General features: G+C 43.4%; 1 protein-coding gene across 1 annotated transcript; it reads left to right on the forward strand.

Annotated features, from left to right (window-relative positions):
- The first annotated feature begins 1,141 nt into the window (after positions 1–1,141).
- Positions 1,142–21,362, forward strand: sh3bp5b (SH3-domain binding protein 5b (BTK-associated)). The gene is made up of 9 exons (XM_030369961.1): positions 1,142–1,711; positions 2,138–2,200; positions 4,364–4,492; positions 14,203–14,367; positions 14,705–14,835; positions 15,551–15,593; positions 15,905–16,100; positions 17,803–18,192; positions 19,585–21,362. The coding sequence occupies exons 1-9, from the start codon at positions 1,634–1,636 to the stop codon at positions 19,791–19,793; spliced, it is 1,404 nt and encodes a 467-aa protein (XP_030225821.1). The 5' UTR covers positions 1,142–1,633; the 3' UTR covers positions 19,794–21,362.
- The last annotated feature ends 261 nt before the right edge of the window (positions 21,363–21,623 follow it).

Genomic DNA, 21,623 nt, shown 5'->3' on the forward strand with positions numbered 1-21,623 from the left:
TCCAGAACGGAACGTTCTAAGGTCCAATAGCTGACCTTGACAATTTGAGATTATCTTTCTAGGAAGATATAATTCGATTATAGCAAATCTCTGAAACATGTTGTGGAAATTGGTGCTCTTGTTGCAATTCTGACTTCAATCGCAAATGTCAAATTAAAAAACGAATAATTAAATAATAATAGAATGATGCCAATATTTTTTTTTGTAAGTACATTCCAATAATGTGGTTAGCAGAAATAGTGCTGTGGATGCCTGTTGTCTGGTCTCCAACACACTGGACTTTGTTTACACCCCACAGTAAATTAGATTAAGCATTACCCTTGGTCGGTGCTCCTCTCTCCGTAGCGGGCGAGAACGTGTCTGACGGCGGTGACCTCGGAGCTCAGCAGGTCTGGAGGGAACGCCCCCTTCACTTACACGGCCATGCCTCATGCCTGCTGACCCACAATCTGGGCAGCAGTTATATAAATAAAAGCATTAGATGAGCCTCATACATAGCAGTCTTAAAGGTTGTGATAATGATTTATACTAAAACCATATTCCCAGTTGACAGACTCCCTTCAGGAACCACTCATTGAACTGCCAGGGTTAGGGTTCTTTCCATCTGGGAGAGCAGAGGACTCTCTCTCTCTCTCTCTCTCTCTCTCTCTCTCTCTCTCTCTCTCTCTCTCTCTCTCTCTCTCTCTCTCTCTCTCTCTCTCTCTCTCTCTCTCTCTCTCTCTCTCTCTCTCAGGTATTAGGATGGATAACCGTAGGGTCAGAACCACAACAAAACAGCTGTCCAGAGACCCTAGAAAGAAGCACAACTGTGCATTCTAAATAAACTCCATATCCACTATCAACAGTAGCCTACATTTCACTCTGGATTGGTGTATGAAACCTGTGTCGTAAACGGGGGGAACCGCTATGGGATAGATTGATGGAGATAGATGTTCTGGAAGGGCCAGTGCGCTTGATGTAAAAACACATCACATTTAAAGGAATTTCCTAAATGGATCCGTAATGACGACATCGAAGAAAATACCCAGCCCTGTCATGTGAGAGAGCGTAGGCCTATACACATTATTGCAAATAAAACACTCAAGACTTCAAATCAAAGTTTTTCCCTAGTGACATCCTAAAATAGTAGGCCAACATGTTTGCTATTATAATCGTTTGTTCATCATCGATTTTTATTTAATGTCTGCAAAAAGTCCCTGTTAATTCTCGTCGTCCAATAGTTCGAGCCATAGACGTCGGGTGTTGGAGGAGGGTGGTTGAGCTGGAGGCATGGCCGTGTAAGTGAAGGGGGCGTTCCCTCCAGACCTGCTGAGCTCCGAGGTCACCGCCGTCAGACACGTTCTCGCCCGCTACGGAGAGAGGAGCACCGAGCAAGGACGTCACAGCGGGATATTCCTCCTCGCGATGCCTTCCGTGGAAAGACTTTACTGAGAATACAAGCTGACTAAAAACAAAATAAAACTTTAGGCTTGTTGTATTCTATTCTCATATACTATCTGCCGTGTTCCTCTGTGTATGAGGCTGATCTAGCGTCGCGCCTGGTCTCGCCGTCTCTGCGCGTGTCTCAACGTAGCCCCGGCCGGCTTTGTTCGATTTTTGACAGCAGTAGCCTCTACTCGTTACCGCTACCGACATGGACCGTTCAGAGAGGGACAACCGATCAGACGAGGAAACCGAATACGAAGAGGAGGAGATGGATCCTAGGATCCAGGTAAGTGTTACGGTAACGATAGTATGCCTATTTGAGATTGTAATGGTTCTGTTATTCAATTGCAGAGCCAAAGGGGTCCATTGGGTTCAAGAATACCGTGATCGGCAACGTTGAGTCTGATGATTTATAGGTTATAATGCCTATTTTAAATGTTTTGCAGCCATGACTCAATGGCCCATTTATTTACCCAGGCAGTCTCGTCTCCTTAATAGTAATAATATCGCCAATATGAAGGCATCGAAATGCATTGCAATTGGTCTAAAAGCTAAATCTTCTGTTGGAGTTGGGGTTCTAGTCGTTCCTTAACATTAATTGCAAACCATTTTAGGTTCAACTTAATTATAGGATTAGATATATTTACCCCACTTGCAATCATCTATCAAATTCTGATCTCTGTCTCCTGTCCTTCTGTTTCCTCTCACTCAGGGAGAGCTGGAGAAACTTAACCAGTCCACAGACGCCATCAACAGATGTGAAACTGAACTGGAGGTGAGCTTGATAAACACACACACACACACACACACACACACACACACACACACACACACACACACACACACACACACACACACACACACACACACACACACACACACACACACACACCATTAGCAAGGTGAAAATGTAGTCAACTGAATACAATTATTTATTTTTGTCCTTTGCGATGTAGGCCTACTCACACTTCAGTGCCCTCAGTTGCACACAGCCACTAGTGACAATTCCTTATCATGCTCTTTTGAGATTGAATAACACACACACACACACACACACACACACACACACACACACACACACACACACACACACACACACACACACACACACACACTGCCTTTCCCTGATAAAACCCATTTGAAAAGACACCAAAGGATCATGGGATTGGAACACATTTTGTTCACATTTTGTCCTTTGAAGAAGTACGTGTGCATCAGTAAGAACATCTATGTGTATATTGGCACTACGTCATTGATTTCCCTAGATTGATATCCTATTGATATCTTGACATCAGATGAGATGGTACAGCGTAGGACATTATGGGCGTACTTAAAACTGTACTTGAAAGTGTATTTAATAATATGCTAGCTATTATTATTTTATCTGTTTGTTTTAATGGGCCACTGTATATCAGTGCTTTATATTTTGAAATAAGTGCAGTGGTTTATTATTGTACTATAAGTTAGTTTCTGAATGGTTCACGCTCACTTAATGTTGCTCTACTTAACTGCTCAAACGGGTTATGAGCGTTGAGGTGGGACGTCAAAGTAATATAAGACTGAAGAAGTGTGCCCGTTAGTGTAACGGCATGTGCTGTCATGGGGATTTGGCTCATGAAAATGATTCATGGTGTGGCCTTTGGATGCTGGGTAGTGGAAATAACTGAGTGTAGCTCACGATCAGCATACATTATGGCGATTTACAGAGGATAAAGTCCTGCAAAATCCTGCACACGAGGCTAGCAGTTTTTCTGGATGAGGTGGATTGGAAGATTTACACGCTGGTCTGTGTGTGTATGTGTGTTACTCACGCCAATGTTACTGTCATTATATATGCGTTACAGTGTATGATTGCTTGTTTCCTTGACACAGGGAGAGACATAGCAATTTGTTGAGGACATGGCTGAGAACTTGCGTATACGCTATAGTTGTCTGGATTTTAAATGAAACACGCAGTGTACATTGTGTGTAAGACGCTGATGTTGTGGTATCCAAATGTTTATTTGTACCGATGCAGTGTTCTTTGATACAGTGTAAATACAGAAGTCATGTGATATCCTCTTATCAAGCCTGCGACCAATTGGTCTTGCTGACCTTTTTATACATGGGCCAGCAGTTCTGAAATCTTTACTCAATCATGACAAAATATTTTAATAGAATTCCACAGAATAGGAGAACAAAAAAACAACACCTAAAAAAGCAGTTTTCTCTGAACTCTTCCAGCTTCCAAAAACCTACTGTAGGCTTGGGTAAAACACAATGCATGACATATTCCAATAACCTTTCTAGTATTGTTCCCTCTTAGGCTGCTGAAGGCGTTCTGATGTAGTCGGATGAAAGTTGTGTAATTGAATTAAGTAAGATGACCTCCCAGCTGGCCAGGTCCCTTATCTCTGGTCCGCTACATTAAGAAAAGATGGCACTGTTCTTTACCCTTTTTGGGTACATGACGCATGACTCTGTTTGGTATAGACTACAATCTTTTACAGTCGATAGTTTGACCTAGGAACAATGTAACCTTTATGAAGGTGATTCCAATCAGAACAACACAGACTTAGTTTACCGCGTTTTGCCAAAACGTAGATTTCCCTCGGACTGGTTTGTTTGAGGTTTGTGTCCACATCACTGTTGTTTAAGCTCTGCCAAAATCTTCTTGGAAAAATATCAGCAGCAACCCCTGCAAAATCTCTTATTTTCTGCTAAATAACTTTAGAATAACCATTAGTTAATAGTTTAACCATTGAAGAATATGTTGGTCTATTCCATGTCCTCAAAGACATTTGTGTGACTTTGATACATCTATTATGTTTGAATCATTTGTGTTTTCATTTGGCATTGATCATGGGTTTGGTGTCCTCAACAAAATCTTGGCTTTCCTGGCGGGACTCGAACTGCTCAGTGGAACGGTTCCCTCACCCGGTCTCTTGTTCCCCGTCAGAGCGCCAGGCAGAGGTTCCGCTCTGTGCTGGTGGAGGCCACCCTGAAGCTGGACGAGCTGCTGAAGAAGATCGGGAAGGCAGTGGACGAGTCCAAGCCCTACTGGGAGGCCCGCAGGGTGGCTAGACAGGTGAGGACGTGTGTGTGTGTGTGTGTGTGTGTGTGTGTGTGTGTGTGTGTGTGTGTGTGTGTGTGTGTGTGTGTGTGTGTGTGTGTGTGTGTGTGTGTGTGTGTGTGTGTGTGTGTGTGTGTGTGTGTGTGCTGGTTGTAGGGAGGTCAGGGGTAAAGTATAGAAATTTCTCTTTTTAAAAAAGTACCAACTGATGTACGTTTTACACCTTTAATTGGTGTTTTTACTTTGTTGTGGTCGACTCTTGAAAGGACTGTTTGTCAAGGAACCGATTATTAAGGTGAATTAAGTCTTTGATTGTGTACTCTGAGCCTAAGGTTCGGTCACTTCGGGCCGGACCTTATCCTCATTTTGGTAAATACCGGTACTCACCCATAATGTGTCGCGCATTAATGCTCAACTATACCAACAATGTTTCTATTTAGAGCCCACACAGCTGTGAAGCCTCAAAGAGAAAGTGTTCAGGAGATCCCCAGGTGGGACAAAGCACTTCTATTTTCCGTTTGTTCCCACACCCTATTTTCTCTTTAATTGGTCTCAGTTTTAAGACATGATGAGCGGGGGGTTCGGGAGGGGGTGTAGAGACACTTGCACTTCCATGGAAGTAACTTTAAGTTGATGATTAAGTTGCAAGATGGCATGAAAGTGTGTTTCATAATCAAACAGTTTGACTTCTCTTTTTCCAACCGGAAAGACCAGCCTGTGTCACTGACCAACTTTTTCATTTAGAAAGAGAGCTACTCAAGGGCACTGATCTCATTACAACTAAGACCACAAACAACAAACATGGACCACAAACATGGAGAGTTTCATTAGTTTAAAATATTTATTAATGAATCACTGTCTGGCCATCACTATATATATTACATATTTTAGCCACGCATCCACAAATGCAGCATCATTCATTCTCTGAAAATAGCCATAGAGGTATATGGCCGGAATCGTAAATGCAACGGTTTAGACCACTGAGCAGGATATATAGGGGGGGGACATAAACAAAAACTTCAAAAAGGTGTTTGTGTGGCTTCTAATAAATATGTATTTTCAATAATATACATTTAGAAATAATTTATATTGGGGGAGGGGACTTCCTGTTTTGCAAAAGTTGGAAGAGACACTGAATCTGCGCCCATGGAGCTATAGCTAAACCTATACTACCGTTGGATAGATTTAAGTAAATATTCAGAGAATATGTGAATACTGGAACCTGTAGAAATAGTTCACCTTAATCACTACTATAAGCATTGACCCAAGTACTGTGACCAGAGGGAGACAGCTGGCGTGCTGTGTGCAGTCATTGTTCTAAAGGCGCTACCTGCGGCGTCACAAGCTGAACTAGCTACTGTTCATTGAACTTCCCCAAGGCATGACTGTATGTCATGACTGAGGAACTGACACCAGTTCCTCTCTGTCTACCTGCTGCTAGGTAGAAATCCCACCCAAAAATAGATGTTCATTGGAATTGCCCTATTCGTAGTATTTTAGCACCATTGTGCGCGCATCCGTTCTCTTATTGTGTCGTACAGTATTTGAGCATTAGCGTGAAATTAGCTTACATTTCCCCAAATCAGCAGCATAAAAGAACAGTGGAAGAATGTTAAGCATACTCTGCTAACTTAACAGGTGTCACCGCTATCGCTCAAGGTCTATTTATGTTGTTATTCAAATATAACGAGGACCATATCCTCCTGGGCTTAGAGCTAAGCGTGATCACCCCGCCCAACCGCGATAGCTTTTCTTTAACACAGTAGAGATCAGGAGATATTTCCGGTCGCTCTCTAAGGCACTGGTGGTTATTCAAATAAAACTAATTGTTGAGACCAGCACACTAGATCTATTAGTAAACACATGGTTGGGTTTTTCCCTATCCTCCATGCGTCTCATGGCAGAAAAGATAGCATCTGATGTGAGGACAACATGTTCTGCTTTCAGTAGTTTCGCCTTGCTTTCTCTAATTTCACACTCACACATAATCTCTGTCCTCCCTCTCTCTGCAGCAGTACACTGCAGTAGTACTGAAGGTTTTATGGCAATCTCTTTCCCGCTCTAAACATTGACCGACCGTTCTGGTTGAGGCGTTTTCACCTCAGATTTTGGAGCCACAGATTTTTGCCAAATGATGTGTCTTTCTCACTGTTCAAATTATGAAATGTTGCCACTTGTTTCTCTCTGATCATACAATCCTTTGAAAGTGAAATTTTTAACTCTTTATATTATTCTATATTAGATATATATTCGTACATTGACAATATCCTGTGGCGTTGAAGATATATTTCTTCCAAAGATATACTAATATTATTTATTAAATGCATATATATTCAAGATGTAGAAGAAGGATGAAGGATCAAACCAAGGTTCAATACCTTACGTTAAATTGTAATATGTATCAGTATGGCACCAAGCATTATTTAAAGCATGATATATCATTATCAAATCTAATTATGGTGGTATGAGCAATTGTTGACGGGGGGGGGGGGAGGGGACGTGACCGATAATTATTATTATTATTATTATTATTATTTTTTTTTTTTCATGGGCCCCCCCTCCGCCTTGGGCCCCCCCACAATTGTCCCCTTTGTCCCCGCAGTCCGTCGGCCCTGCACACACACACACACACACACACACACACACACACACACACACACACACACACACACACACACACACACACACACACACACACACACACACACACACACACACACACTTGCTGTTCTATTTGCATTTGCTTTAAATTTGTGGTTTTAAATTACAATTAGGGCATTTAGCAGACGCTTTTATCCAAAGCGACTTACATCGGTTAATAGACACATTGACACACCGACGGCAGAGGCAACCATGCAAGGCGACAGCCAGCTCGTCAGGAGCAGTTAGGGTAGAATTTGTCTTGCTCAGGGACACATCAACACTCAGCTAGGAGGAGCCGGGGATCGAATTAGCAACCTTTCGGTTACAACACAACTGCTCTACCTCCTGAGCTAAGCCGACCCAAATGGGTACATCTTTTTTTCAAAATCAGATATATCAAGACAGCCCAACAGTACAGATCGGTTTTTATTAGATCCTCTCTCTCTATGTATATGTATATACACAGTAAATATATGTATATGAGACTGTATATCAGTCTTTCCAAGGTCTCCCTCCCATGATAAGCCACCTGTTTGCCGTACCAGATAAGAGTCTGACTGGCCAGGGAGTGGTGACTGTGGCTGGACCATGTCTTGGGGTAACCCTCGCCGGGAAATACACAAATAGCAGCCACACTATTGTGTAATGAGCACTTCACTCTTTACCCATGTTTAGCTACGAGTGTATTTAGCTAACTCCATCCGTCAGAATGACTCAACCACTTCTGTAAAATATGCTGGCCAACAAGGGTGGGTCGGTAGGCCAGCTCTAGAGCAATAATATATTGTTACATTATAATGTTACAAGAGACTAACAATGTTTTTTGGGGAGGTTAGAATGGGGAAGAGTTGTACTTTACAGTTCAAAAGGAGATCCAATTGATGATACACAAGACTATTAACTATTTACTATTTACTCAGAAACTTGTATCCAAAGTGGCTTACAGTGATCTGCTTAAGTAGCGAAGCAGGTTGATGTGAGGGCATCTTGCCCAAGGATGCTATAAGGTAGCCTGTCAAGTGTAGGTTTGAACCTAGATCCAGAGATAACGCTGTAGGGTTCGCATTCAAATAAAACCAAATAGGCTTTTTTAGGGTTCCTCCACATTAAGAGATCATTCAAGCAGTGACTCAGCAAAGTTTGGGGGGGGAGTGTTAAAAGGTGTATTTCACTGCAGAGATACAGAGGCAGTGAATGGTTGACTTTGCACATTTTAAAGTGCAGAGTTAGGGAACACACAGCTGAAGTTGCAATAAGTACGTAATTTACAGAAGTGTTTTTTATCATCTATTTTGATTCATTATGAAATGTGAATTGCGCCATTTCTGTTCGTAAGTCGTATCTTATTATTTCAGAGGCTTTGTAGGCTATAAAACAAAATTAATTACACATAATTCTCCTTTGTTTGTCAGTGGCTCTGATGCTTTCAGGATTTTATGCTCGTGTGAAGGCTGACTTTTACTTAATCTCATGTAGGTTATTTTAAAGACCCTTGGACTAGAAACATGGAAATGAAATGAAAACCTTGAGAGTATGTTCATGTCTCCTGTTTAGTGTGTGTATTGAGAAAGGATCAGGAGGATTTAAGCAGAAGGCGAACAAGACACAGACAGTAAAAAGAACAAAGTCCCTGTGCACAGCCTTTTGATTCTCAGGTGCTGGTGATGTGCAGCCAACAATAATATAAAGCAAAAAAAAGTCTAAAAAACCGCACACTGGTAAGCTGATTTATTTATGTCAACGACGCTTTCGCTGTTGCTTCGTCAGGTTCACTCTTCTAGGCGCAGACAGTATTGACTAAAGGTCGAATTCAAGATAGCCAGAAGATGGAAACACGTCCATTGAAGCCGGCAGAAAGGTTGACTCGGAGACAGACGGACAGAAAAGCCAACAGTCGGGTAAACGGGCTGTTTCAGCCCAGAGCCCAATTCAGTTTATTTGTTCCTGATGCACACTTTAGACATACGCACGCACGCACGTGTGTGTGCGCACGCTTCCCTGTTGTCCTGGTAGCAGAGGTTGACAATACTGTGGATGGCCCATCTGTGGCCTTTAGCTTGATGCTAATACATTCCCACTGTCTGTATGTCTCACTCACTCACTCACTCACTCACTCACTCACTCACTCACTCACTCACTCACTCACTGACTCACTCACTCACTCACTCACTCACTCACTCACTCACTCACAATGTTCCTTCATTTGCTAAATACTATAACCTCTGTTTACATTTTTCTTTTTCTGTGAGTTTGATTTGTTTGGTTCATTATTGGTCAGAATGTTTGGGTACGTCAACTTCACATGTCTTTCAGAGCCTATTCGCTGTAATGTGACCTACTTCTAGCAGCAAATAGGTCATACATTTGGGTGGATTGCGTTTTGATTCTTCAGGATTTGATGAGATTGATCGGTTGAAACTAAACCAAGTGAGGACAAGTAAACATCAATGAACACATTTCAGCCATTGAGGGACAACATTGATTTGATTTGGTTTTGAAATCGCTGAATTCTTTTGGGAACCTTGACAATCGGGAGCACACCAAAATTGTTAACTGTTGTATGTCAACAACATGACCAAATGTGGAAATGGAGGATGATAACTTCAGTGCCACCCTAATCGGTCCTCCATCTGACCAAATCTGCCACTCTGTGGGTGTGAAATTAGCTTTGGTTTCGAAAGTAGTGAACCTCAATGTGTGGATGTGTCACTCTTTGAAAGCCATGATGCTAAACACAGACATTGTGCGCTATTCATGAAGTCCAGCTTGGCTACACCTAGACTTGTGACCGAAGGAACAAAACTCCTAGCCCTGCTCAATGGAAAAATGCCTCACCACTGATCGCAGTGGGGATTGGTGATTGGTTTATTGCCAGGTTATCTATTACACATAAATAATTAGTTGTTGTGGTTTGGTGCTTTAAAGAACACATTACCTTCATTCCATTATTATCCTTGTCAATAATTTAAGTGCATTCATCTTGTGTATGAACAAGACGATGCACATTATGAATGTGTACAAACCGTCCACCATGGCATCAACTACGGCCAATGACAAGAGTCTAACATTGGCTTGCTTAGCCTGACGGGCAGCCAAAGCAACCATGGGATGCACCATTTGCAATTGTACATCTAAATATAAGAAGGGATGACCTACATTTTCTCAAAGTCTCGACATCTCCTGTGTAATCTAAATAAAAGATTAGACTGCATGCTGTGCAGCACAGCCTGTAATATATTATTACCATTGCTTGCTAGTCATAAGCGTCCACTGTCCTACTTCTGGAGCCAGGATGTCTCTCGGTTATATTGGCCATGAAGGGCCATACAAACGGAGGAAAACATTGCTACTGGTGCACTATGCTCAGGCTCACTGACCTTACTAGGCTGGTCGTTGTTTATCAACCACCCAACTTTCTTGACAAAAGAATAACCGTTTTCAAACCTGACAAAACGTGTTAACAGGCTGTGGCTAGCCAACAATGGCAATTCTAGCAGGACCCAGAATATCGGCTTAAAATTCCTGAGGTCCCCAATTGGGCATTTTAACAGTGATTAATTATCATTTGTGATGAGTAGATTTAAATCAGTTTGTTGTGCTGTGATTCTGCAACTTCCATTTGCTTTCATGAGGTCAACCTAGAGTTCTTGTCTTTCTACCCCCTTTTCCTTTTCTCTTCTTCCAGTTTCTAATTGCTACAACTCTACTCCCTCTCTCATCAAACTTTTCAACTTCTTCTTCCACTTCTCTCATATATCCTGAACTAACTCCCTAGCACTTTTCCACTCTCTGTTAAAAGAACAGAAGTGTTTGATGCAACATGCATCTCTCTCTCTCTCTCTCTCTCTCTCTCTCTCTCTCTCTCTCTCTCTCTCTCTCTCTCTCTCAAACATCATGCAGCTGTTAGCCGTGATGCTAAAAAGGGAACACAGAATCAGCATGAAGTGCTAATGACAGCTAGCGCCCCAGGCTGTCACGCTGAACATCAAGGGAGGAACATCGAGGCACTAAAAATGAACTTTTTAGGAACTGATGCAGAGAACTTTCTTCTCTCCATCACTCTCCCACTCTATCTTTTTCTCGCCCCCTGCTCTCTCTCTCTTTTCTATTAATCATCTCCATCTGTTCTCTGCTTCAGTGTTGCTGTCATTGCTCTTACATCTTCCTCTTTATGCAATGCCTTTTGTTTTCCCGTAAACATCACAATCAATCTGCATCCGATCCACCTCAACCGTGTTTATTATATACAATATATTAAGTAGGCTCATACCAAATATAGTAAATGTCTCAAATATTACAATACAGGCCTCCAGGCCTTACAGTAAATGCAATAACTGCTTTCTTTAGTCTGAGATTCATCAGCCTGCATGCAGAGTAAGAGTTCTCCACAGCTTGATTTGTTATTATTAGTTTGTTCCTATAACTATATGTGGCTCCTAAGAAAGGTTAATGAAGGCTTAGGTAGAAGCTTAGATAGCTTGACAAAAGTGCTTCTTTCTTTCTTTCTTCCTTTTTCTTTGGTGCCTTTGGCGAACAAACGAGCACTGAGGAAAGTAGGGCAAGAAGTTGAACGAGACAGATTTATAAGCAAAACCGAACTGCTGTTCCTATCCTATGGAATATTGCTCTCCAAAGAGATGTGCAGTGTATGTTTCTCTTTTTGTCATGCTGGTAGTTTGTGGGCATGCTGCGCGAGGTTGACTGGAGACATTAGACGTTTGGACCCAACAACCTACTTTAGTCTTTAAGGTAACGGCCCAGCTGAAAGTGAATCACACATCATGGAAGGTCATTTCTATATATTTTTTAAAGCAATCAGCCATACTCTTTGGCAATAATAAGATGGGGCGATACGACTCCACAGCCGTTCATTTCAAAACATGACTGAGTTAGAGAGATCAAACAGAGCCCTGCCAGTCTGGTTGTCATGCGTGGTTTGATTCTGCCAAGTTGAGCACAACAACAGCAAGACTTGATCAACAACACCGTGGCCTTGTTACTTTGATCCGTCCCCGTCTTCTCTGTCAGACCACGGCATGTCATCAAGTGATTTACACATCAGAGCAAAAACAGCAAAACACAGTTTACGAGGATAAAAACAAAATCAAAGGTTGTTAGAAATGCTGAATTATTATGTCTTTATATAATCTGTGAGGGGGATAGTGACAGTGATCACCTAAATATAGACATGAAGAAAGATCGGTTCAAAATCTCCCAGCCTTGTTTTAACTTAAGATCGATTTTAAGGACCATGTTTACTGTGGATCATCTCGTCTTTTATTTTAAGAGCCCCATAAATGCAGACCTTGTTTTTTCTCGGTGGGTGTGAGATATTTTCTTCTCAAATTACTCCTAGATGTTTGTATGGCAAACGTTGACCCGAAAGCAATGGTCATTCCATACAGTACGATAACTGGACTACATGAGGTCATATTTGCAGATGCAAAAACCTGAAGCATGAACTGCAATGATGTGGTTGTGTTGCTTGATTATAATTGATAAAGTTTAACGTTTGAGAGTGCATATGAAATACTGGACACTTTACTGTATAATGGTGATGGATAACTAACGTTCGACCTACTCTGATTGCTGAGTCGCATTAGTTAGTTTGTCCTGTCTCTGGGGCAATCCACCACTTTGCTTCCTGCTTCCTCCCCCCACCTCACACGACATTGACACGTTCCATAAATCGCACGACTAAGTCTCTGTGTTCATGTAGACCATGAGCAACACACAAATTAAATGGAGCTCACCCTACATTGCCATAGGCGCACACGCAGACATGCACACGGACCCGAACCTGGTTGCTTTGCTTCTTTGGCAAGATCTGGCAACACTGGTGGACAGTAGTAGTCACACATCTCCCGGACAAGGACTGAGACTGTGCATGGTTTGCTGCGTTAGCATGTTGTGTGGCTGTGCTGCTAATGCTATTAACCCGTAGCACGGGGTGATGTCATAAGGTCGCGAAATGCGCTGGGCTTGCAGGACATTCCGGAGGGAGGTTTGGACTCGTGTCCCATCTGTAAAGGTGGCTTCTCATTATGCTGCATAATTCATAACCGCAACTTTGGTTTGTTTCTTTTTGCCATACTGCCTGTTTCTGGATGCGGATCATAGTTTGTTTGGACTGAATCTTCTTCAATCATTTTGAATTCTCTGAGAGTAGAGGAACCTAGGGCAATGTTCCAAGTGTGTAATATATTAAACCTGTGAACAGAGGGACCAGCTTTGTTTTCCTTTTGTGTGATTAACAAAGATCACAAACAAATGAAGGTACACTGTGACGCTGGGCGTCAAACCTGGAATTAAGGAGACCAGTGTCACTAGTAGATTCTGCTTATGCATGGCTGTCAACAGTAGGCTGAATCATTTACTTTAGGGCGTTCTATTCATATAGTAATTTACCAGACGCCGTTATCCAAAGTGACTTGCAGTGGATTCACATGCATGCGGGGAGGTTATTGAAGCCTTCAGGTATCACTGTAGACTGCGGGAATTTGGGCGTGAAACCCCAGTAGCTTTTGGCTGGCAACCCAACACCCAACTGACTTCCCCTCACTATCCCCTGAGTCTGACCTCTATCAGATCCCCACACAGGCTGGATTACGTCCGACGGTAGTTTCTGCGCAGGCTGTAAATAATGCCGCTGTTTTCTTCCAAAACGCATTGTGCTCGTGCTCAATCTTGTGTTAGGTCTGTCTGTAAATACCGGCACTAATCCAATCTTTGGTGTTAGTGGTGTCTTATGCAAGTATGGCTACACAACACAGGGGCCTCCGGATATAGCACAGACAGTTCACTGGGTTTACGAGAAAATCGAACTGGAGCTTCTTGAACTTTTGCACAGATTTGGTAGGTCGGCTGCTTTTTAATAAACGAGTAGAACATAGTTGGATTGGAACCCATTTGCTTATAGAAGGATCAAATTGAACTAATGAGTTTTACTTGTTTATCGATTTTCGTCAATTTGGGATTCATTCTCTTTGATCTGTAAAACATTTGCTGACATGTAATAATTTAAAATGATCAATTATACTTAAAATAATGAATCTCCATCCCCCTCCGTGCCTCCCCTCCAGGCCCAGCTAGAGGCCCAGAAGGCCACCCAGGACTTCCAGAGGGCGGCGGAGGTGCTGCGGGCCGCCAAGGAGACCATCTCCCTGGCCGAGCAGCGGCTGCTGGAGGAGGACCACAGGCAGTTCGACTCGGCCTGGCAGGAGATGCTCAACCACGCCACCCAGCGGGTGAGCCTGGGGGCTGGGAGTAGGCGTGAGTGAGTCTGAAAGAGCGTAGGAACGTGTGAGAGAGTTAGTTTTGTATGGATGAGAGTGTTTGTGCGGGTTAACCATCTGGTTTATTTTCAGGAAAAGGGAAAGATTGGGTGTAATGTGTTACTAAGTACAATTAATATAAATATGAAATATAACTGAGCCAAACTAAAATGAATCCAATCCAAGTGAAAGAACATAATGGAGGGGTTGAAGCCATACAAACTATGCTCAGTAAAAGGTTCACGTTCAGAGTGGTCAGGGATGCATCCTGAGAGGGATTGACGTTGTGGGCTGTGATTGGCTGTCCCAGGTGATGGAGGCGGAGCACACCAAGACTCGGAGTGAGCTGGTGCACAAGGAGACGGCGGCCAAGTACACCGCCACCATGAGTCACATGAAACAGCTGGAGAAGAAACTCAAACGCACCATCAACAAGTCCAAGTGAGCCCCCCCTCCCCTTTATTATTTAATTGGTCATATTTGGACCCAGTGTTTCATGCCAATACTTTCATAGATTGTTCTTATCCATATCGGACTATTGAGGTTACACAGGTTCAGTTGACATCGGTTTCAGTTATGAAATGTGGTTTACAAACCCGAGAATTCAATACAGAAGCAAAACTGTTTCTGAGGAAAAATAAAGATAAAGTCAAGCGTTTAATGAGAAGTCTTACTCAAGATATTTTCCTTTCCACTAAAATATCTGATGATTGAGCTGTGGCAATGCTAAATCAGCAATTTAACCGCCTGGCTTTCTCTTACCTATTTTGTACATTTGATAAATAATGAAAACGTTGACAAGGCAATCAAAGTCACAAGATGATGTCCAACTTCAAATTCAAATGACGTGTGGAGCATAGTATAAAGGGAAAGCATTGAGCGAGTAGTACCTTTTTTGGGCTAGTCTATGCAGTCTTCTCCTTGTATTATCTAAGCTGGAGGTAAAAAGTGTGTAAGATGTATGTTACTATGTTCTGCATAGCTGTCTATCTATCTCAGCCAAGCTCTCACCCTCTCTCGTTCGCTCGTGTTCTCGGCACACTGGTGGTTACCATGGTGATAATGTAGGCCTACTGCAGCCGCGTGCTCTTTTCTAGGTTACATGCTTTATTTTTGTTTTATATAATCCCTTTCTTCCCTCTCTCCCTTTACACAGGCCATACTTTGAGATGAAGGCTAAATATTACCTGCAGCTAGAGGTATGTATATGCACCACTGTGTGTCATTAACCCTTTACAGTCCTTTACAGTCCTACAGACATTTGAAATGGCTTGTATAGTTCAAGACGGTACTAAACAGTGCTGCAATAAAACACTGTGGGAATTCAGCTTGACATTGGAATTCTGAGACGCAGTTTACGCAGGCCCGTTTCATGTGTTTGTGTGTGCGCATAAAATATGTACTTCTCGTTAATCTCGGTTCCACTGTATTCAAAGTTCCCCGTTTTGGACACGGAACCTCTTTTAACAGAACCTCTTCTGTCTCTCCCTCCTCCCCCCCTCCCCTGCAGCACCTGAAGCAAAAGGTGGATGACCTGCAGGCCAGACTCTGTCAGGCCAAGGGCCAGTACAAGGGGGCCCTCAGAAGCCTGGAGGTGATCTCAGACCAGATCCACGAGCGCCGGCGCTCCAGCGCCATGGGCCCGCGGGGCCGGGGCGTCGGTGCAGAGGTGGACGGTGTTGCCTCGGAGACGGACGAAGGCTCTAGTAAGTCCAGACTGCTGTCCTCTCAGAAGGTGGAGGGCCGGTGTGTGTGTGTGTGTGTGTGTGTGTGTGTGTGTGTGTCTGTGTCTTGTGTCTGTCTGTCTGTCTGTCTGTCTGTCTGTCTGTCTGTCTGTCTGTCTGTCTGTCTGTCTGTCTGTCTGTCTGTCTGTCTGTCTGTCTGTCTGTGATTAGACCTGCCGTCCACTGCAGCACTGGCATTTGTCTCTCAGGTTATTGGTCTGCGCGTGGTTAGAGCTTTACAACAAGTCCAACTGTAAACACAGAGTCTAAAAATATCAAAAAGAATCCTAAAATTGATTTGCGACTTTCTTTCGGCACACATGAGCTAGGACTGTGAGGTCTACCCATCTCATTTGTTCAGTTTAAAATCGGATCCTGACACGGTGCGTTGCGGTAGCTTGTGAGGCAGAGTGTCATGCTCTTCAGCTCTGTGTTTGTATATTGAACCAGAAAAGGGATGGCACTCTAACTAATTTGCTGTAGTACTGCTACAGCAAATGCAAGTATTCTTTAGCATTGCAGTCCAATACAAAGAAAGGTTAGGTGCTCGATGATGGTTTGTGGCTGCCCTCTGCAGTCTCTGTACTAAAAGGCGAGACCGTAATAATGCAGTGCTTTGTAGTTAATCAGAACTAATACGATCCAGCTGTTTTTTAGTTTTGGATCATACATCATTCACTTCCTTCGTCCTTTGTGTGAAATACAAGCACACACACAAACAAAGTCCTTGTTTCATAGGGAACGGGGGGATGAAAAAGCCTGATAATTAAATTTGGCAACGCCTGAATCTCAGATCTCACAGTTCCTGGGTTTTAATTTAGTACCTGGAAAGTAGCTTTGTAGGAAGGAGCTTCAGATAGAAATCGAAAAGCAGCCTGAAGGTTAATGGGTTCTGGCTGCAAGCAGCTAATTCTGTCTCACCACTGGGAATATTCTGTCTTTTCATGAAAGGTGTGATATTTTTGATAAAGTGATGGATAATTCCACTGCTAAATTTAAGCTTAAACTTTAGCTTAAGCTCATTTGATGCAGACTATCACCACCAACTACTGCCTAACACACACGCGCGCGCGCGCACACACACACACACACACACACACACACACACACACACACACACACACACACACACACACACACACACACACACACACACACACACACACACACACACACACACGCACACACACGCACACAGGGACAGGAACACACAGACAGTAGTGTGTCTGTGGTAATTACTGGATTCTTGGAAGAATCCTTCCACTGAAACTCTTGTCTCTATTTTGAAAGCCAAGCATGACGGCTATGACACTCATAACCAGATTAAAGGGATGAATGATTGCATTAGGAGGAGCAAATGTTAAAGTTCGTTGTTCCATCCGTCTAGTTCCAGTGGGGAATGGGCTGGTTTTGAACAGATTATGTGTTGAAGGTTTAAAGAGAAACACAATAGTTGTATTCAGCCATGATGGTTCTGTGTCTGACGTGTGTCTGTGTACATCATCATATCAGGAATCTGACCTGAATCTGGAGTCTCTTTCCTGGAATAATCTCAACCCCTTCACTCATATCCTTATTTTTCTTCCTCTATTCTCTCTCCACTCTCCCCTCCCCTCCTCTCCCCTCCTCTCCCCTCCTCTCCCCTCCCCTCTTCTCCTCTCCCCTCCTCGCTCCTCTCCTGCAGTAAGCTCGGTGTGTCTGGAGGAGGAGGTGTTTGGCGGCGGCGGCAGCAGCCTCATGTCCGAGGAGGACTCGGACACCCACTCCCTCTGCAGCCTGGGCTCCTCTCCCACCACCCCCCTGGACATCCTCTCTCCTTATTCCTTCACAGGCTCCTCCTGCTCCTCCTCCTGCTCCTCCTCCTCCACCTGCTCCACGTCGTCCGCCAGCCCCTCCCCTTCCCCGTCGCCCTCCTCCACCTCCTCGTCCTCGTCCCCGGCCCAGTCGTCGAGGCCCTGCAGCCTGGACCTCCCCGGCCCCGCCTCGATGGCCGGCCTGGGCCTGGTGTCCCCCGTGCTGGGTCCTCGCAGCCAGTGCAGCGGGGCCTCGTCCCCGGAGTGTGACCTGGAGAGAGGTCAGTCTGTCTATCCGTGTGTGTGTGTTAGAAAACGTTTATTTAAATTTGATCAAGAAATATTCTTTGTCTTATGACACGCAAACACGCACATAAAAACGCGCATCACACACATACGACTGGCCCAGGGTTGAAATTAGTTTCCAATGTTTGTTTTTTTATTATTATTTGTGTTGAAGCATTACACCATTTGTTGGGTGAGGGTTAGGTCACACCAACTCCCTAATTAAACATAGCATTATCATGTTACAGTGGATATATTATGCAAACTATTGTATCTGGGTCAGCTGAAGGATGCGTATTCAAAACACAAGTAGGACAAATCCAATTCATGCGCTATTTGAAAAGCACGGCAATGCACTGGCATAACATGAAGTGAAAACTAGAAGATTACTAGAAATGTCTAAGTTAAGACAAGAGAGGGGTTTGGTTGCGGGTTGGGTGTGTGGCATATTGTCATTGCTATTTAGTGTTTCTTCTTGTTCTAGCCTAGATTTGTCTGGGCGGATCACTAGTCTGTGAAGGGGTTCTCATTAGCATGCCTTGCATTACAAGCATCTGCTATCCACACACAGTGGGTGTTTCACAGAGAATTGAGCTATGTCTGTATTTTAACATCGAGTCACATTGCAGATTTTGTATCCGCTTTGGCCTATTTGAGCTAAAATAGTTCTCACCAAAAAATGGGAAGTTTCTACCAGTGTGACCGGATTAGCGGGTCACTTGACTTCCGTCAGCAAGTTGGTAGTGTAGAGTTGGCAAAGATATTATTTTTGTACTTCGTTAATACCAGAAGTAGAGGTTAAGAGAATATGAACAAAGCAAACAGTAGTCTTTCGACAATGGTTGACTATAACATCAGAATAGAAGTAAAGTAATGTAGAGAACTGATTGTTCTTAATATACAAACTTCCATGGCAACGGAGGAAAAATAAATAGAATTGCTTCAATAACAATGAAAAACACACACGCACACACTCACACGCACACTCAGTAACACACATACATACACAGGAAATAAGCATGGTCTATTTAGCATTTAGCTGATGAACAAGCACACGGCGGTAAATGCAGATGGATGGGGTGTGAGAAGCTATTCCTGCTGAGCCACCTGACCAGACGCTACCTCTCTGCTCTAAGGGAAACACGCCTGCTCTAAGGGAAACCACCAATAAGTCAACCTGACAGCTGAGGGCAGGTGTCCCACTGAGAGAGACAACATCCTAACAACAGGCAGAAAACAGACCACAATATGAGCCTGACACGTATTGTGTGTAGGAGTTGCACCTGTGAATGAATATTCTATGTATTTTTCCATTTAGCTTTTATTTACAAAAGCAACATGGATAAATACTAAAGCAGGTTCTTCTCTTCCCCCTCATTATGGTTCAGGTGACCGGGCGGAGGGTGCAGAAGGCAGCCAGGACGTCCCCTCCACTAACAGCAGCAGCAGCAGCAGCCGCAGCTCCACTGGCCCCAAAAAGACCCTCAGCCTGGAGGGGCGCTTCAGCTTCCTCAACCTACGCCGTCCGCGAGCCAACGCCATCAAACCGGCGGCCGCGGGGCCCAGTCCAGCCGTGGTACTGGTCAATGGAGTCTAGGGAAGGGGCATGAGAGGGAGGGGGGAGGGAGAGGAGTTGATCGCACCACCTCTGACTCATATTCTATGTTTTGAAAAATGTACCAGTTTGGACTACTACGAGAGCGTCCATGTTGGCTCAACAGTGAACTGCTAGGGAAGGCGTCCATATTGGCTCTGCAGTGAACTGCTAGGGAAAGCGTCCATATTGGCTCTGCAGTGAACTGCTAGGGAAGGCGTCCATATTGGCTCTGCAGTGAACCGCTATTGGGGGCGTCCATGTTGGCTCTGCAGTGAACTGCTATGAGGAGCGTCAATGTTGGCTCTGCATTGAACCGCTATCGTGGGCGTCCATGTTGGCTCTGCATTGAACTGCTATGGGGAGCGCCCATGTTGGCTCTGCAGTGAACCGCTATGGGGAGCGCTGTAAACGGAGGCCCCTTAACGTTGGACGACGCTGATGGATGTGACTCCTATGTTGTAGGAGTGAAAGACTGGACCGTGAGGAACAGGTGGTGTTCGCTGAAGGGGATGGGAGGAGAACAGAGACAAACGTTTGTCCTAGTGTTATGTTTTTCGTACTTTTTGTGTTAGCATTTTTATTTTACACTCTCAAAGAGGACCTGCTGTTCTTGTCTCAGACAAAAAATGATAAAGACACACAAGTAGCCTGGACATAACACTGAGTCTGAGAATTCTAACAATAAGTGTTGTCTATGCTTCATATTACAGCATTGGGATTATAAGTAAATATCAAAATCAAGTGGGTTGTTCTTGTGCATGTCTGTGCCATTTATCTTTTGAATCCATGAAAGTGTTGTCATGGTAAAAGGATTACGTATAAATCTTCTACTTGTGGTTGTACTGAAAGACTGCAAATTATGAAACGAAAATGGCCACTGCTGAACATTGAGTATACTCCTAAACCTTACTAAAGGGGCATTATCATGTATGTACTAGTATTCATTAAGAGATAATGAATACTAATGCTTTTTATGATGGTGAACTTGAGATACAATTTAGCAGCAAGAATTGTTGCAGTTGTGTGCTAAAAGTCTGTTAGATGTGTGTCTCAACTGTACTGATTTAAACTTACTGTTGAAACGATAATTGCGTCTTTCACTGCCAGTCTCAAATCATCAAATATTCTTCAGCCATACCACTAAAGCATCATTTGATACTGAATGTTAGCATATAGCTAATGTGGTGGCAATGGGTTTTCTTTAAGGAATGTGACCAACTCAAAAAAAGACTGCTTCCCAAACACCGGAAGAACCTCCTCCAGCCCTCTGAACAAATCATCAGTTTGAAGTTGAACCGTTTCACACCCCTCTTTCCTTGCTTCTCTTGGTGCCTGGATAAAAGAAGTGGTTAAAAATGTACGCAAGCTTCTGCATTCTGTGATATTTTCCAGGCTGTTTCTGTAAAAAGAAGAGTGAATTTACAGGACTATATTTGTGTAATTGTCAATGTTTTGTATGTAAGATTTAGTATGTCTCCTACAGTGTGCATTTATTTTTCTAGTGAGTTGTGCTTCACATGTTTTTTTTTAATTTCAGATGAGAGTCAAATAAACAATTGCTGAGCAGTTCCCTGTCCTGCTTATTCAGTTTAATTTGGTGCTTTAGCCTGCAGGTAAGATTAAAGATTTATTATTTGAGTGTTATTTGTTAGAAAAGGTAAAGCTATCAGGCAGCTATAAATGAGCAAAGTACACACATATTCAATAGAAAACAATAACACTTAAGATTTAAGCACATATAAAACTAATACCAAGTTCCTGTGCGAGGGCAGCTCCTCTGCATTACTCCTTCAGCATCTCAACTTCCCCTTCATTCAGTCTTTTAAGGCC

This window comes from Gadus morhua, chromosome 11, assembly GCF_902167405.1.
Source record: "Gadus morhua chromosome 11, gadMor3.0, whole genome shotgun sequence".
Classification (NCBI taxonomy): Eukaryota; Metazoa; Chordata; class Actinopteri; order Gadiformes; family Gadidae; genus Gadus; species Gadus morhua.

Bases quoted from the DNA above. Each gene is read 5' to 3' on its own strand.
- sh3bp5b (XM_030369961.1), top strand. From the start codon at position 1,634: ATGGACCGTTCAGAGAGGGACAACCGATCAGACGAGGAAACCGAATAC. The intron at 15,594-15,904 runs GTATGTATATGC...CCTCCCCTGCAG, and splicing joins AATATTACCTGCAGCTAGAG to CACCTGAAGCAAAAGGTGGA. The intron at 16,101-17,802 runs GTAAGTCCAGAC...CCTCTCCTGCAG, and splicing joins GGAGACGGACGAAGGCTCTA to TAAGCTCGGTGTGTCTGGAG.